We start from the raw sequence: 14,441 nt of genomic DNA, 5'->3' as shown, positions 1-14,441 counted from the left end.
ATGTGGGAGAAGCTGGCGTATGGGGCAGGGGGTCCCCACACACCTGGAAGCGGCTGGCGTAGATCACGGCCCCGGCTGGGTCACTCAGCTCCTTCAGCACATTCCCTGGAGGGCGGGGCAGGAAGAGTCACCCACTGCTGGGGCACCAGGCTCCCCACTACACCCCACCCAGGCACTGATCCCCCACCCACCCCCCGCCTGGAACCACCACTGCCCCCCCAGACCCTACCCCCGCCCCCCTCACCATTGCCTCCGGCCCCCTGGTCGTGGAGGCTGCAGATGGGGTTGGCCTTCCCTCTCTCCACGCAGCCCCGCAGCACCCGGTTCATCTTCTGCTCCATCTCGGGGTCCCCCCGCTGCACCGCCCCGAAATCCAGCTGGCTGGCGTTGTCCCCCTGCACCTGGTGGGAGATGGGGGAAGGTCACCCCGACACAAACCTTCTGATACAGCCCCCCCAACCAATCCTCCCAGCAGCCCCCCCAAATCCAGATCACAGGTGTTGTCTCCCAGCATCTGGGGGGGACGGGGCTCACCCCAACACAGCCCCAATGCCCCCCATTGTCCCCTGCTCTCAGGCTGGGGGGAGCATGTCGGGGCACAGCCCAGGCAGGGCTGGGCACAGAGGACTGTGGGCTTCGTTGGGAAGTGAGTTGGGGGGCCGGGAGAGGGCTGCATGGGCCCCACTGTTGGGGAGGGGATATGTAGCAGGGGGTAACACAGTGCCAGGGCTGAGGGGGACAGGCCCCACTGTGGGAGGGGGCTAAGTGGGCTGCACTGTGACGGGGCGGGGGGACATGGGGGCAGAGTTGTATGGGAGCAGTGAGGGGGTGGGATGTCCCGGGGGGGGTAAGATAGGAGGAGCAGTACAGGCAGTGGATGGGGGCTGGGCCTAAGGCTCTGCTGAACCCCCCACCCCCAGCGCCCACAGGGAAGCTCTCCATCCCTGGCCCCCAGATCCCCTCCTCACTCACCTGGATGGAGGAGGCTGAGCTCCCCCCGACTCCGATCCGGTACACGGGGCCCCCCACTTTCACCACCAGCATCCCTGGAGGGAGAGCGAACAGTAAGACCCCCAAAAAACCCACCCCAGCCCATGGCAGGAGCTGCCTCTCCTTCGCCCCCCCCCCTCGCAAAAGGGGGGAAGACTTGGGGTCAGATGGCTGCTCTCAGACAACATGGGGTCCGTGGGGGAGGCAGGGCAGGGAGGCTCTTAGGCTGGGAGGGAACTGCAGTATGGGGGGTGGGGAAGGCAGAGGGGTTTCCTGGGGAGTGGCTTGGAATGGGGAGGGGTTCTTTACAGGAGGGGTGGGGGAAGGGTTTGGGGGGTACTCACCAGGCTTGGGGGGCTCCTTGCGCATGTGAATGTCCTCCATGGCGCCAATCCCCCCGCTGAACATGATGGGCTTGATCCATTCGCGGCGCTGCCCGTTGGGGAGCTGCTGGCCGAAGGAACGGGCGAACCCTGCCCGAGACGGGGGGTTAGAGCAGAGACACCCCCGCAGCCCCTCGCTCTGCCCCTCCCCACTGGGCACCACGGCCCTTTAGTGCTTGGCATTTCCCCTGCCCAGGTTGTTATATACCACCACCGCCCCGCTTCACCCCAGAGCTAGGCACATCCCCTTCCTGTGTTCCCCAACTCCCGCCCCAGAGGACAGACTAGAGCCCACAGCCTCCTGGTCGCCCCAGAAGGGCAGGGGAGGGCCAGGCAGGTCCCCTTCTGAGGGGGGAGCAAGAGGGCAGCTGATGGGGTGACACGGGAGCACGCCCCTGCGAAGATACGGCTCAGTCCCCACCTGCCAGGATGGGTCCCCCCAAGCCCCCAGAACGGCTCCTCCAACACTCACCAGCCAGGACAGGTTCCCCAAACTTATTGCCGTAGTCAGAGGCGCCATCGCTGGCCCTGATGGCCACCTGCAGGGGGTGGGCGTAGTTCTGGGGGTAGGGCAATGCCGGGTCCTCCCAGGGCAGAGGGTAGCCTGGGGGTAGGGAGAGACGGTCAGGGGGTGCCAGCCTGGATGCCAGGGGCCCCAACCCCAAGGGGTGCAAAAAGGCAGCCGGATGGCTCAGGTGGTGGTGGGCTGGCCAGGAAGGACGGGTTCTGAACGCGCGCTATGCTGGGCACTGGACGAGCCGCAGCGCCCTGGGACCAGGACCAGAGCAGGAGCCCAGCAGGCAGCGCCGCGGAGACACAGCTGGTGGGAAGGAGAGGGAGGAGGGAAAAACCCAGAGAAGACCCTGCCTCCCAACCACAGAGTTAAAAGGAGGAGATTGATCGGGGGGGTCAGCAAACAGACCCACGGCAGCCAGGTAACCCTGGGGTGGGGTGCCAGGGAGTGTGGAAAGCCAGGCACTGGCTGGTCTGTTTGCTCTGCAAGATACCTGCTGTGGCAGAGCCATGCAGGGTCTGGGGCACGCTCCGGTTGTAGCCCTTGGGGGGCAGGGCTGGCACAGGGGAGGGCGGCTAGGGAGGCTGGCTGGGGGCAGGGGAGGTGGAAGGCAGGATAAGGGAGGTGACGAGCTCTGCAGCCTGAAATCGCCGCGTTTGTGCCAAGGAAAGGGGGTAGGGGGCGAACAGACAGAAGGGCTGAGCCAGCTCCAGGAGGCATTTCCTACAGACAAACACTGGGCAGGAGAAGTCGGGGGTGTAAAGACTAGGTCAAAGTGGGGTGCCAGGGTGGGGAGTGGAGGGTCCCAGGCCCATGGCCAGGTGGAGGAGGAGCTCAGGGCTGGAAGGAGAGAGTCTGGGGCCTGCTCCCAGGGGCAGGAGGGACCCCGTGACCCAGCGGAGGGGAGGAGGCGCGCTGCAGTCAGGGGGCCGGAGGGAGGGGTCGCATGGCCTGGCAGAGAAAGGGGAGGGGCAGGTGATGGAGGGGGGCTGTGGCTGGGGGGAGAGTGTCCTGGGGTCTGCTCCCAGGGGCAGGAGGGCCTCAGTGACCCAGGGGGGGCACTGCAGTCAGAGCAGAAGGGGGGCTTGAGGAAGGGGAGGGGCAGGTGGTGGAGTGGGGCTGCGGCTGGGGGGAAGTGGGGCCCCCCTGCTCTCACCAGGGATGTGCAGGTTTCCGAAGCTGTACCCAGCCGTGCCGGCGATGACGTGGGCCCCACGCCCCGTGCACTGCACGTCCCGGATCCGCCCGCCTGTTCCCGTTGTGGCGCCGCTGAATGGGGCCACCCCTGGAGAGGAGACAGGGTGAGAGCCAGAAGACACCCCTCCTAGGTATCCCCCAAAACACACACCCCAGAGAGCCATGCGCATGGGGGAGCAGGAAAAGCATGTAGCATCCACCCCTCCACAGCCCATAACCCCATGCACTGCCACCATCTACCCACAGCCACACTACCTTCCCCACAGACCCCTGCCCCACGGACATCCCCTCACATTCACTCTCCCCGTCCTCGATTTCCCGCAGACTGCCACACAGCCCCCTAGCCACACCCCCATCCCACCCCATGGATAGAACCCCCCGTACATAGATATTCCCCTGCACACACAGCCCCCTACCCCCACACTGACCCGTGGGGAAGTTGTGGGTCTCTGCAGTGAAGATGACGTGCCGGGTCGACGTTCTCTTCTCAAAGCGGCTGGGGCGGGATGGGTCGCGGGGCCACAGGGAACAGACGGCCCTGCCCTGGATAGCACTGGGGGGAGAGAACCAGCCACGGCCATCAGCCACAGAGCCCCACAGCCATCCCTGCCCCAGGGGGGGAGAGCATCCCAGCCATGGCCCCCAGCCACAGAGCCCCACCCGTATCCCTAGCCCAGAGGAAGTGAGAGTTTGAATCCAACCCCAGCCGTCAGCTCGAGCCCCATTCCCAGTCCCATGGATGGGGGTCCCAGGCCAGCACCTGCTGTTGTCCGAGAACTTGATGACGTTGTTGGGGTTGCTGCTCTCCTGGGTCCGCATGATGGACTCGAACAGCGACTCCCCGATCTCCTTCCCATCCACCAGGAGGCGCCCTTTGAAGAACCAGTGTCGGCTGTGCTCACTGAGGGGCAGGGATGGGGGTGAGATATGCACACGGGGGGGGGGGGGGTACTTTCCCTCTAAACGGGTGTGGCTCCCATCCGACCCCAGAGCAGGGACTGGCTGACTGAGGGGGAACCGGGGAATGGGACATGGGGCCTGTCCCGTATAGGGGGTGCCAGCTCCCATCATGCCCCTGGCTCAGAGGGGAGGTGAATGTCACATGGGTCCTTTCCGCTCTAGGGGGTGCTGGTTCCAATCCAGCTGAAGGGCAGGGACTGGCTGGCTCAGGCGGGCAGGAAATGGGATACGGGGCATCTCCCCTCTAGGGAGTGCCAGTTCCCATCCGACCCCAGGGTAGGGACTCGCTGGCTCAGGGGGGTGGGGAATGGGGCAGGGGCCTCTCCCCTCTAGGGGGCGCCGGCTCCCATCCGGCCCCAGGGCAGGGACTGGCTGGCTCAAGGGGGTGGGGAATGGGGCAGGGGCCTCTCCCCTCTAGGGGGCGCCGGCTCCCATCTAGCCCCAGGGCAGGGACTCGGGGCCGATACCTGTTGGACTGGGCCAGGTCGAAGCACTCCACACAGGTCGGGTTGCGCCCGAATCTCTTGAAGAGCTCAGTGTAGAAATCCAGGTCCCAGGAGTCGAAGGCCAGGCCTGCGGGAAAAGGGGGTTAGGGTGGAAGGGGGGGCACAAACCTTTGACCCCAGCACTCTCCATGGTGGGCAGAACCCCCCCATAGGACATCGGGGGGCCTGAACCCGGGCTGCCTGGGACATTGGGTCAGCCACAGCTCTCACCCCACCCCAGTAATTCACCTTGCAGAGCCCCAGCTTCAACCCTGGGGTGCCCATCTCCCCTCCCACCCCCCCAGACACCCCCAACCCCTGCAGTGCGCTCAGCCGCTCCACCCACCCCCACCATACCCAGCTCCCCATGCCCAGCCCCCCCCAGCCCCAGGACTCAGCCCCCAGCCTGACTTCCATGATACCCAACCACCCACCTCCCCCATTAGTCCTGATACTCAGTGCCCAGACCCTCCCCATGTACACAGGCTCTGCCCCCCAGCTCCCCCCATACCCAGCTCCTGGCTGGCTCTCTCCAGCGCAGTGCGCCCCCCCGCCAGCACATCCACATCCCAGGTGGGGGCAGGGCAGGCGGCCACGGTGAAGCTGCGGATTGGTTCCTTGTAGCGTTGCTCCGTCATCCGGTCACTGAGCACCGCCACCAAGGCGTCCTCCTCGGGGGGCGTGGGGCGCTCGGCACACTGCCGGAGACGGGGGCGGTGTCAGAATGGGAAGCTGTCTCCCCTTCCCCTGGGTGAGAAAGGGGACCCACTGCCCGCCCCTACACGTTGACTAGGGGAAGCTACCATCCACCCCTCCTTGCTGGGGACAGGAACTGCGGATGGAGGAGGACTGAGAACAAGGAGCCCCCCTATCCCAGGGAGCAGGAAGAGGAGACAGACAGACCACACCCCCCTGCTCCCCCACCTGGAGATCTGGGCATCCCCTCCCACCCCACAGCCCCATTGACCCCACAATGCTGGAACGGGGGGGGGGTTCCACCTGCACGCCTCCCCATCCATCCCCCAGGGGTCACCCCTGTGTTCCCAGGGGTCCCACATGCCCCCTCACCTGCAGCAGGTAGCGATGGGAGCGCTCAACACGGTCAACGCAGCCCAGCCCCGCGGCCCGGCACACGGACACCACGTTGGTGGAGAACGCCGTGGAGAAGTTCAGCCTGTGCCAGGAAAGGGGTAACAATCCCAGGAGAGACAGGCTCAGCCCCACAGCTGCCCCTCCACTCCACAGCACCCTCTCCTAAGCCTCCCACCTCGTTCCCTGCAGCCCAGTGCCCCCTAGCACCTCACTGGGGCCAGCCCTGCCTGCCAGGGAAGCGCGCCCCCTACTGAGCCCTGGCCTGCTCCCTGCAGCACAGAACCCCCTATTCAACTCCCCCCCACCCCCAAGGCACGGAGCCCCCTGCTGAGCCCTGGGACGCACCGTGGCCCGATCTCTATCAGCAGGTCGGTGGGCGCTGGGCGCAGGAAGGACTCTGTGGCAACGTCTCCGGATTCCAAAGGGCAGCCGAAGAGCCAGTGCAGCAGCTGGGTCTCCTGGGGGTTGGGGGGCAACGCGCCTGCAGGGGAGGAATGGGGCTGTATTACCCAGCAGGCAGTGGGGCTGAGGGGAGCCCCCATGGGATCTGATGTCCAGTCCCAGCCTCATAAGAACGGCCAGACTGGGTCAGCCCAATGGTGCTTCTAGCCCAGTGTCCGGTCTCTGACAGTGGCCGGTGCCAGATGCTTCAGAGGGAAGGAACAGAACAGGGCGATGGTCGAGTGACCCAGCCTGTCGTCCAGTCCTAGAGTCTGGCAGTCACAGGCTAGGGGACTTGTGACCGTGACCACCTTGGCTAACAGCCACTGATGGGCCAATTACTTTTGGCCTTCACAACACCCCGGCAAAGAGTTCCAGGGGATGTTTTAAACATGCTGCCTGTTAATTTCATTGGGTGATCCCTGATTCTTGTGTTATGTGAACGGGTAAATAACACTTCTCTAGTCACTTTCTCCACACCCGTCATGAGTTCATAACCCTCATATCCATCTTATTCGTCTCTTTTCCAAGATGAACAATCCCAGTCTTTTTAATCTCTCCTCACACGGATGCTGTTTCATAGCCTTCATCATTGGTGTTGCCCTTCTCTGTACCTTTTCCAATTCTTTTTTTTTTTTTTTTTTTTTTTTTTTTTTTTTTTTAAGATGGGGTAACCAGAACTGCCTGCAATATTCAAGATGTGGGCATACCATGGATTTATTGAGGCAATATGATATTTTCTGTCCTATTATCTATCCCTTTCCTAACATTCTATTCGCTTTTTACTGCCGCTGCACGTTGAGTGGATGTTTTCAGAAAACTAGCCACAATGACTCCAAGATCTCTTTCGCGAGTGGTAACAGCTAATTTAGACCCATCATTTTGTGTGCATAGTTGGGATGATGTTTTCCAATGTGCATTACTTTGCATTTATCAACACTGAAATTCACCTGCCATTTTGATGCTCAGTCACCCAGTTTAGGCCTCGCTGGAGCCCTGGGCTTAACTAACAGTGTGACCCAAAGGCTGGGAACCAGAGGAGGCCGGGCCTTGGCAAAATAACAGCACACGAGGTATTGGCCATCCAAGAAAGCACACACCTGACCCGAGAGGATGGTACAAGAACACGCAGAGTTCTCAAGTAGCTACGTAAACACATCTGAAAGAGATGGTACAGGAACACAGCAACCCCCTCCTAAGATAAGGAGGGGCTGACAGGAGAATGAAGGAGAATAGTTTGTTCAAAGCACAAGGAGAAGGGTGGTAACTAACAACGTCTGGAGCGTAATACGTAACTGGTTTTTATCAAAGTCACAGGAACAGCGTCTGCGTCCAGCCGAGGGGACAGCGTCCTGACTGAGCTGGTACCATTGTCGCGGGCATACGTGTGTTAGTGCACCGGTCACCACAGAGCCAGGGCACTAGTACTGGGCGTCGTCAACAATAAATCTACCCGAGCTCCTTCGGCACTGAACCGAGCCTGTGGTCTTTCTCGCAAGTGAAGTGGGGAGGGGGTGGGGGGAATGTGGGGTGAGTTGCCCCCCAGATTGCTCAATCACATGATGTGTTTGGGCTCCCTCCCTGTGGAGCAGCTGAGCCACGAGCTTCCCCAGGCAGGGAGAGGCAGAGGAACAGCTGGGAGCTGCACCGAGAGGCTGCTGCTTCCCGGGAGAGGGAGGCTGCTGGCAGCAGGGGAGTGGGGGAGGGGTGTTTGAGCTGTTTGGGGCAGCTGCACTGGTTGTCTCTAGTGTCTCTTATGACTAACACCGAGCGCTGCTGAATTAACATGCTGCACAGTCTGCTACTGCAGCTGACATCGGGGTTCCAAGAATAGCCGCAACGGCAGCTCTACCAACTTTCCACACCCAGTTCAGTGAGATCCCTTTGTCACTCCTCGCACTCAGCTCTGGGCTCGACTATTTTGAATTGTCTGCACATCTTGCCACCTCCTGAATTATCCCTTTTTCCAGATCATTTACGAATATGTTGAACAGAACTGGTCCCAGTACAGACCCTTGGGGGGCACCACGATTTACCTCTCTCCAGTCTGAAAACTGACCCTTTGTTCCTACCCTATTTCCTCTCTCCACTTATTGAGCCATGAGACGATCCCATGACTTATCCCGTGACTGCCTGCTTTGCTTAAGAGCCTTGGTGAGGGCCCTTGTCAAAAGCTTTCTGAAAGTCCAAACACAATATCCGCTGGATCCCCCGTGTCCATGTTTGCCAACATTCTCGAAGAATTCTAATCGATGGGTGAGGGATGATTTCCCTGTTCAACCCATGTTGACTCTTCTCCAACAAATTGTGTTCATCTCGCTCTGATCATTCTGTTCTTTACTAGAGTTTCCACCAATTTGCCTGGTACTGAAGTTAGGTTTACCAGCCTGTAACTGCCGGCATCACCCCAGGAGCCTTTTTTAAAAATCAGCATCCCATTAGCTACCCTCCAGTCATCTGGTACAGAGACTAATTAAAGCAATAAGTTACATACCACAGTTAGTAGTTGTGCAATCTCATATCTGAGTTCCTTCAAAACTTTTGAGTGATACCGGCTGGTCCTGGTGACTTATTACTGTTAAATTTATCAAAAACCTCCTCAGCTGATACCTCAGCCAGGGACAGTTCCTCAGATCTGTCACCTAGGAAAGAATGGCTCAGGTGTGGGAATCTCTCACATCCTCTGCAGTCAAGACCAATGCAAAGAATTCATTTAGCTTCTCCGCAACGGCCTCATCCTCTGAGTGCTCCCATACCACCTCCAGCAGCCACTGATTGCTTCGCATGCTTCCTGCTCCCGAGATATTTCCATATTTTATTTATTTATTTTGCTGTTAGTTTGGGTCTTTTACTTGTTGCTCTTCAAATTCTTTTTCGGCCTGAGGCCTCTCTAATTATACCTTTACACGTGACATGCCAGATTTATTCACCTATATCCCTCCGGAAGATTTGACTTTCAGTTTTTAAAGGATGCCTTTTTGCCTCTAACCACTTCTTTGACTTTGTTGTTTAGCCACGGTGGCACTTTTTTGGTCCCCTAACTATGTTTTTTAATTTAGGGACATACATTTAATTTGAGCCTCTATTGCGATGTCTTTAACATTTCCATGCAGCTTTGCAGGCATGTCACATTTGGGACGGCACCTTCCCATTTCCTTGTCACTATTAGCCAGGCTGGGCAGGGAGGCTGCCCCATGCTCTGGGGGTCCCTAAACCCCTGAGTGCCAGAAGCTGGGACTGGCCGAGGCAGGATGGATCATTCGATCGTCGCCCTGCTCTGTTCACTGCCCGCTGTTGGCAGACCGGACGCTGGGCTGGACGGACCTTTGCTGTGACTCAGTGTGGCTGCTCTTCAGACTTGCCCCACCCTTTGGGGGTCCCAGGACTAGCTGCTCCAAGAAGCCTCGTTGTTCCCCCCTCCCTGGCACCTCACCCCGGCCATGTGCCTGCCCCCTCCCCCGCCCAGCCCTAGGCAGGCCCCCCGTACCTGTCCAGCTGACGTTATAGCACAGCTCCCTGTGCAGGGCGCAGACGCCCCCCAGCACCGCCTGGGCCGAGCGCAGCAGGGAGACAGGCACGCTCTCCGCCCCGGGGCGCTGGTAGTAGTGCAGCACCATCATTGCTGGGTCCTGGGGGGTGGGGGGAGGAGGAGAGAGAACAGGGTCAGTATACATACACACAGCGCCCCCTCCACTGCACCCCCCCACGTACCCCACATATACTACCCACAGCACCCCCCATACACCCCGACCCCACAGCGCCCCTCCCACCTATGGCGCCCAGCCCCCGCACACCTACAGCGTCCCCCCATCTGGGCCAAGGGACACCCTCAGCCAGGGAACTTGGAGGAGGGGGAGCAGCTTAGCCTCACAGCAACCTCCCCCCGCCCGCGCTGCCACTATGTGCCCCCTGCTCCAACCGACACTAACAGTTTGAAAACATTGGAGGGAGCGTGAAAACGTGTGTGTGTGGTGTGGCGGGGGGAGAGGAGGTGCGCAGCGGCAGCGGGGCTTTTACGTCACCACTGACAGAAGAGGGGTGTGACTCGCCCAGATAAAGAGCCTCTTGTGTGCGTGCGTGTCTCCCGCATGCCTGGCGTGTGGGGGGTTCCATGTGAGTGTCCCGTGCGCCGCATGGGCGGGCGGTGCTGCGTGGGGGGGGGGGGGGGGGGGAGGTAGGAGCAGCAGGCTGGCCCTTGGGATCAGCCCCCACCCCAGCAGGAGGGGTCCCCCCAAGCCGCCCCCCACAAACCAGCCCCACATCAGGGGCAGGGGAGTGCAGGCAGCCTGGGGGGGAGAGACAAGCAGGCGGGGCCACCCTGGATAATGGGGTCCCCAACTCCACACACACACCCCGGACCCCAACCATCAAGGAAAGGTTTGTCTGTCATCCCAGAGATCCCTGTCCACCGGAGGGGCTGTTGGGCCATGTTCAGTCTAGGGGACAAAGAAAGGGCTCTTGCAGGTTCAAAGGAGATCGATGTGGCTGCGGAGGGAAGGGGGGGGTCCTTTTGAGTCGGCAGCCAGACACTTCAGGGACTGGCTCAGCAGCCTGCCCTCCCCCCACCCCCCCCGCAAGACTGGCAACCCAGGGGTGGAGAGCCAGGGAGCGTGGAAAGCTGGGCACTGGCTAGTCTGTTTCCTCTGCTGGCAGAGCCACGCAGGGTCCCTGGCACATGGCTCCGGTCGTGCCCCTCCACGAGCAGGCCCGGCACAGGGGAGGGCGGTGGGGGAGGCTGAGCTGGGAGGGATATTGCCATGCGTGGCAGGGAGAGACTTGGGTGCCTCAATGGAGCACGGAGGTGGAATACAGGTGAAATTGTGACCGGGGCCAGCAGCCGTGGCTGGGGGCAGGATATACTGTACTGTACATATGGGGGAGGCTTTGTTATCTGGAAGGCAAGATAAGGGAGGTGACGAGCTCTGCAGCCTGAAATCGCCCCATTTGTGCCAAGGAAAGGGGGCAGGGGGCGAACAGACAGAAGGGCTGAGCCAGCTCCAAGAAGCATTTCCTACAGACAAACACCGGGCAGGAGAAGTCGGGGCTGTAAAGACGAGGTCAAGGGGGGTCCAAGGGTGGGGAGTGGAGGGTCCCGTGGCCCATAGCCAGGTGGAGGAGGGACTCAGGGATGGAGGGAGTGTGTCTTGGGGCCTGCCCTCAGCGGCAAACAGGAGGGGGGGGGGTCCATGACCAGTGGAGGAGGGGCTCTTGGTGCTGCCCCCTCCACACTCACCAGGGATGTGCAGGTTTCCGAAGCTGAAATGGCAAGTTTCCGTGCCGGTGATGACGTGGGCCCCATGCCCTGTGCACTGCACATCCAGGATCCGCCTGCCCGTCCCTGTCTTGGCACCGCTGAACAGGGCCAACCCTGGCGGGAGAGACGGGGATGAGAGTGACCGGACACCCCTCATTGGTACCCTTCAAAACACACACCCCTCACTGCCACCCCCAGAGGCAGGAACCCCATGCCCTATGGACTGGGGCATGTACATGGGGGAGCGTAGCATCCCCACCTGTGGCAGGGCAGCCCCACCCCGCACTAGCCCCAGCGGCGTCAGACGGAGGAAGTCCCGACCCGTTCTTACTGGGCATGTGCCAAATGCTCAGGGAGTATAAAAGGAGGGAACTCAGCTCAGTCTGGGCTGGTGGCCGCAGTGGAAGGTACTAACTGGGAAGCTCCTGCAGAGAACCAGCCAACACTCTTGAAGCTGCTGGGAACAGAGGCTTCTATGGGCCGGCACGAACCTGAACTAGGGGAGGCGATGGACCCGGAGGCTCACAGAGAACCCTGGGACTTGTGGGAGACCCCAACTCCCAAGCTGGTGGGAAGCAACCTGGGGTGATGGACTGGTACCTTGCCCCCGGTAAGCCTCAGTGTGTTTTGGTAGGCCCCCCCACTGGGCCAGTAGTAAGGTCCTACGGCCCTGCAACGAGGGCTACTTCTATGGACTCTGGCCACTAGACTGTGCTGCCCTATAACCAGGGGCAATTCTATGGACTCTGGCCACTAGGCTGTGCTGCCCTATAACGAGGGGCATAAACCCTCACATGGCCCCATGGCCCATAACCCCCATGCACTGCCACACCCACCCGATAACCACACTGCCTTCCCCAACAGACCCTACCCTATGGACACCCCCCTACACACCCCACAGACTTGCTTTCCCTCCTGCACACTTCCCCTCCTCCCCCAGATATTCCCCAATGCCCCGCTGTGGAGGGGCTGGGATGGGATGGGTTGGGGGGCAACAGGGAACACATGGCCCTGCCCTGAATGGCACTGGGGGAGAGAACTGGTCATAACCATCAGCCATGAAGCCCCACTCCATTCCTGCCCTGATGGTGGGGGGAGAGCAAACTGGCCATGGCCACCAGCCCCAAAACCCAGATGGGGGTCCCAGGCAGGCACCTGCTGTTGTCCAAGAACATGCTGATGTTGGGGCTGCTGCTCTCCTGGGTCTGCATGATGGACTCAAACAGCAAGACCATGACCTCCTTCCCCATCCACCAGGAGGTGCCCTTTGAAGAACCAGTGTCGGCTGTGCTCGCTGGGGGGCAGGAATTGGGGGAGGCGGGGGAGAATGTGACAATGTGGGGCTTTTCCCCTTTTTACTGTTTTGCAGGAATACTGTGTGTGCCTCAGTTTCCCCATGTGCTGCACCAATGCCTTGGTGATGAGAACGGGGTGGGTGACTTTTGCTGACACCCTCTGGGGCAGGTGAGGCTGCTCCAGTTGCCTGCACATATGCTATGTAACCTGAGACCCAGGAAGGGAATGCAACCAGATGACAACTGAGACAAAGGAGGAGCAAACAGGCGGGGGTGGAGGGGAAGGGAGTCTGAGGGCTGGTGGCTGGAAACTGGCAGTCTGCGTGGGGGGACTGGAAGAGGGGGAATCCAGGGCTTCTGGCTCAGGACTCCTGAAGATGGACTTGGCTGAAAGTCACTGATTTCTGTACTAACGAGCTCTGCCCTAAGCTGTGATCCTGTTGATTAATAAACCTGTTTCCCCGGCTGGCTGAGAGTCATGTCTGACTGCGGAGTTCAGGGGCAGGACCCTCTGGCTTCCCCAGGACCCTGCCCTGGCCACTTGCTGTGGGAAGAGCACGGTGGGACAGAGGATGCTGACCCAGGAAGGTGGAAGCTGGGTAAGCTTTTTGCCCTGGTGGGGGCCTTTCCCTCTGGATGGGTGCGGCTCCCATCCGGCCCCAGGGCAGACACCAACTGGCTCAGGAGGGTGGGGAATGGGGCAGGGGCCTCCCCCGTCTAGGGGGTGCCGGCTCCCATCCGGGCCCAGGGCAGGGACTCGGGGCCGGTACCTGTTGGACTGGGCCAGGTCGAAGCACTCCACGCTGGTCGGGTTGCGCCCGAATCTCTTGAAGAGCTCAGTGTAGAAATCCAGGTCCCAGGAGTCGAAGGCCAGGCCTGCGGGAAAAGGGGGTTAGGGTGGAAGGGGGGGGCACACACCTTTGACCCCCAGCACTCTCCATGGTGGGCAGAAACCCCCCCACAGGACATCGGGGGGCCCGAACCCGGGCTGCCTGGGACATTGGGTCAGCCACAGCTCTCACCCCACCCCAGTAATTCACCTTGCAGAGCCCCAGCTTCAACCCTGGGGTGCCCATCTCACCCCCCAACCCCAACTCCTGCAGTGTGCTCAGCCACTCCCCCCCTCCCACCATACCCAGCTCCCCATGCCCAGCCCATCCCCCCGCCCCCCCCGACTCCCATGATACCCAACCTCCCGTATTAGTCCTGGTACTCAGTGCCCAGACCCTCCCCACATACGCAGGTTCTTCCCCGCCCCAGCTCTCCCTGCCCCCATACCCAGCTCCTGGCTGGCTCTCTCCAGCGCACTGCGCCCCCCCCCCCCCCCCATCCCGGGCCAAAGCTCAGGGCCGCGCAGCCCCTCAGCCCCGCCGCGCGCCCCCTGCGCCAACTGACCTCTGCCGATTCGAACCCCCTTTCCCGCGCTGGGGGACGCCGGAACCTCGTGGCCGGGGGCAGTGGCGGCGCGCATGCGCGGTGGGGGGGGAGCCGCGGGGCGGTCTCTAGGACCCCGGCAGGAGGAGTCCCGCTAACCCTCCCCCCTCCTCAGCCCCACATCCGGGGCAGCGCCGGGTCCCCGCCTCCCCCCCGCGCGGACTGGGGCGTCACGGCATGTTTGGGAGGCAGGCTGGGGGGGTGACTCGTTTGCCCCAAGGGAAGGGGGCGGGGGCGGGGGGCGAACAGGCAGAAGGGCTGAGCCAGCTCCAGGAGGCATTTCCTGCGATCAACCCACGGGCAGGACAAGTCGGGCTGTAAAGAGGAGGTCAGGGGGGAGGGGTGCCGGGGGGGGAGCAGGTTTGTATAATTTATGGTGGTCCCCCCCCCCCCCGA

At 61.4% G+C, this 14,441-nt stretch overlaps 1 protein-coding gene across 1 annotated transcript in view; it reads right to left on the bottom strand.

Moving 5' to 3' along the window:
- LOC128822966 (phosphoribosylformylglycinamidine synthase-like) overlaps positions 1–14,092 on the bottom strand; it is a 32,026-nt gene extending 17,934 nt beyond the window's left edge. The window contains exons 1-16 of the mRNA XM_054004882.1: positions 14,007–14,092; positions 13,382–13,487; positions 11,296–11,430; positions 9,550–9,691; positions 5,967–6,102; positions 5,598–5,703; positions 5,041–5,227; positions 4,512–4,617; positions 3,845–3,985; positions 3,513–3,637; positions 3,044–3,172; positions 1,846–1,977; positions 1,335–1,463; positions 973–1,046; positions 245–401; positions 44–105 (exon numbers count right to left, since the gene is read on the bottom strand). Of these exons, the coding sequence (XP_053860857.1) occupies positions 44–105; positions 245–401; positions 973–1,046; positions 1,335–1,463; positions 1,846–1,977; positions 3,044–3,172; positions 3,513–3,637; positions 3,845–3,985; positions 4,512–4,617; positions 5,041–5,227; positions 5,598–5,703; positions 5,967–6,102; positions 9,550–9,691; positions 11,296–11,379 (1,710 nt within the window). The 5' untranslated portion in view covers positions 11,380–11,430; positions 13,382–13,487; positions 14,007–14,092. The remainder of the gene's footprint in view (positions 1–43; positions 106–244; positions 402–972; positions 1,047–1,334; positions 1,464–1,845; positions 1,978–3,043; positions 3,173–3,512; positions 3,638–3,844; positions 3,986–4,511; positions 4,618–5,040; positions 5,228–5,597; positions 5,704–5,966; positions 6,103–9,549; positions 9,692–11,295; positions 11,431–13,381; positions 13,488–14,006) is intronic.
- Between the last annotated feature and the right edge of the window lie 349 nt (positions 14,093–14,441).

This window comes from Malaclemys terrapin, chromosome 15 (genome assembly GCF_027887155.1).
Source record: "Malaclemys terrapin pileata isolate rMalTer1 chromosome 15, rMalTer1.hap1, whole genome shotgun sequence".
Lineage (NCBI taxonomy): Eukaryota > Metazoa > Chordata > Testudines > Emydidae > Malaclemys > Malaclemys terrapin.
This window is presented reverse-complemented; position numbering and strand designations above follow the sequence as displayed.